Genomic DNA, 2,700 nt, shown 5'->3' with positions numbered 1-2,700 from the left:
GAGATTGTTAGCATAAATCAATCGGCCTTTGTCCCGGGCAGGAAAATTTCGGATAACATCTTATTAACGCAAGAGTTAATGCATAACTATCATCGAAATGTGGGGCCTCCAAGATGTGCGTTTAAGGTTGATATTCAGAAAGCATACGATACGGTGGACTGGAGGTTTCTGAAAAGTGTGCTTCGTGGGTTTGGTTTTAACGATAACATGGTGAAGTGGATCATGATGTGTGTTTCCTCTACTTCATTTTCGGTTTGTGTTAACGGCATGGTTCATGGGTTTTTCAGAGGTAAACGGGGGTTAAGGCAAGGGGATCCTATCTCTCCTTATCTTTTCACTCTTGTCATGGAGGTGTTGACGGGTATTCTTCAGCACTCTGTTCGGATAGATTCCTCTTTCAAATTTCATAACAGATGTGATAAACAGCAGATTATAAATCTTTGCTTCGCGGATGATCTGTTCCTTTTTGCTATAGGGGAAGTGAACTCGGCCAATTGTATTATGGCCTCTCTTTCAAAATTTTCTAAGATGTCGGGCCTAGTGCCTAACAACCAGAAAAGTACGGTCTTCTTTTGTAATGTGAAAGATCATGTTAAACAGGAGATTCTGGACATTATGCCTTTTGTGGAAGGTAAGTTACCGGTCAAGTATTTGGGTGTCCCTCTTATTTCCTCTACGCTTAGGTACAATGATTGCCGTGTGCTTGTGGAAAAATTAGAGAAACGTATTATGCACTGGAAGAATAAATTATTATCGTTTGCGGGGCGGCTTCAACTGATTATCTCAGTTCTCTCTTCAATGCATATTTATTGGTCCTCAGTGTTTTTGCTTCCTGTGCGGGTTGTTAAGGAGCTTGAAGCTAGAATGAGAAATTTCTTATGGTCTCAAGATGTGTCATTCAATAGAGGTAAAGCTAAAGTTTCGTGGAAAGTGGTTTGTACTCCTAAGTATGAAGGTGGTTTAGGCATTAGACGTATTGGGGACATGAATACAGCCCTGATGGCGTCTCATATTTGGAGTATTGTGATGAAGCGGGATTCCCTTTGGGTCAAGTGGGTTCATTCTTATCGGCTTAAAGGAAAGCACTTCTGGGTTTGCAAAGCTACTTCAAATTCTACTTGGTCATGGAGGAAACTTATTCAGTTGAGGCATATTATTCGGAAACACGTTTGGTCCGATGTGGGTAATGGCCGCAATACATCAGCTTGGTTTGATTTTTGGAGTGATTTAGGTCCTCTTGGTGATTTCCTGTCACCAAGGACTATTACGGATGCTGATTTTCGGTTAGATGACACTGTTTTCAATATTTTCTCTAACGATACTTGGAATTGGCCTGTCGCATGGAGGGATCTTTTCCCTGTTCTTATTCAGCTGGATCACTTTCGCTTAGACCCGTCAAAATCTGACCATTGCTATGGAAAGATGGGAACGACTGTCAGGATTTCTCTTCGTCAGCCGTATGGCACTCGGTTCGGCATAGAGAATCAGAGGTTGATTGGAGTGGTATTGTTTGGTTTGCTCAATGTATCCCTAGGCACGCGTTTATGATGTGGCTGATTATGAAGAGAAAGCTTCTTACTCAAGACAAGATTCTGCAGTGGGATCTCTCAAGGCGGAAAAACATGAATATGATGTGCTGTCTATTGTGCTATGAGAACTATGATTCTCATCATCATCTATTCTTTGAATGTAAATTTTCGGATGAAGTTTGGAATATGATTAGGGGTAAAGTGGGAATGGAGGCCGTGTGTTCGAGATGGGCGGATATCACCGAGTGGTTATGTGCTCGTATTCGGTCAAAAAAAGTGGAGATTTATGTCGCGAAGCTTCTAGTTGCGGCTGCTGCGTATACTATTTGGCAAGAGCGGAATGCAAGACTATTCAGAAACCAATTGCGTCCACCAGAAATGGTGAAGGATGCTATTCTGAAAACTGTGAGATACAAGTTGATGGGAGCTAAGCTAAAGAACAATGCTAGGGTGCGGAAGCTGCTTGGGGATTGGGATATTGCAACCGAAACGAAAGATGACGGAGGCTAATTAGTTCTTTGTAGTTTCGGTTCTGTCTAGATGAGTGTCTAGGAGTTTATGTCCGGTTGTTTTTTCGGTTTTTTTTTTTTTTTTTGGTTTTGTTTCCTGGTTTTACTTTCATGGGGCATGTCTCATGATTGAACTGGTGTAGGCTCACTACTCCACTTGTTCTTTTTTGGTTGTGAATATATAGAATCACCGGGGTAACCCTTTACCCAAAAGTATGAGTATGAAGGCTCATACTTTGGTTCATCAAAATATGAGTATGAGGGAGAAGGTTCATACCTTGGGTCTTCATAGGATGTGTATGAAGTTGATGGCTCGTACCTGGGCTCCTCATAATGGTTGTATGAATTGATGGTTGAAACAAGTTACAATATTGTACCGAGTGCGGGTTTCCACAATTAGTGCAATAGTCTCTCATATAATCATCCTCTTCATAGGTGTAGTTGTAACCTCCTGAGTATTGATCCATAAGAATCACTCAGCAGACCACAACTGAGTCTCGGGACCAGAAAACAAAAACAAAGACGGAAACAGAAGGCTGGACACGGCCCCGTGTCTGGTGAACACGGCCCCGTGTTCAGACTCTGTATCTGGGTATCTAACTAAAAAATATGCAGCACGGGGGCGTGTTCAGTGAGCACGGCCCCGTGTTCAGGCTACTGTA

General features: G+C 42.3%; 1 protein-coding gene across 1 annotated transcript; it reads left to right on the top strand.

Annotated features, from left to right (window-relative positions):
- Positions 1 to 1,559: 1,559 nt before the first annotated feature.
- On the top strand, positions 1,560 to 2,039 carry LOC110893381. Its single transcript, XM_022140492.1, has one exon. It carries the CDS (start codon positions 1,560 to 1,562, stop codon positions 2,037 to 2,039), a length of 480 nt encoding a protein of 159 aa, XP_021996184.1.
- Positions 2,040 to 2,700: the final 661 nt, after the last annotated feature.

Source organism: Helianthus annuus, chromosome 12, assembly GCF_002127325.2.
Source record: "Helianthus annuus cultivar XRQ/B chromosome 12, HanXRQr2.0-SUNRISE, whole genome shotgun sequence".
Lineage (NCBI taxonomy): Eukaryota > Viridiplantae > Streptophyta > Magnoliopsida > Asterales > Asteraceae > Helianthus > Helianthus annuus.
Note: the sequence above shows the minus strand (reverse complement) of the source record. Positions and strands in the feature narration are given on the sequence as shown.

Coding starts and splice junctions, on each gene's coding strand:
- LOC110893381 (XM_022140492.1), top strand. CDS start 1,560: ATGAAGAGAAAGCTTCTTACTCAAGACAAGATTCTGCAGTGGGATCTC.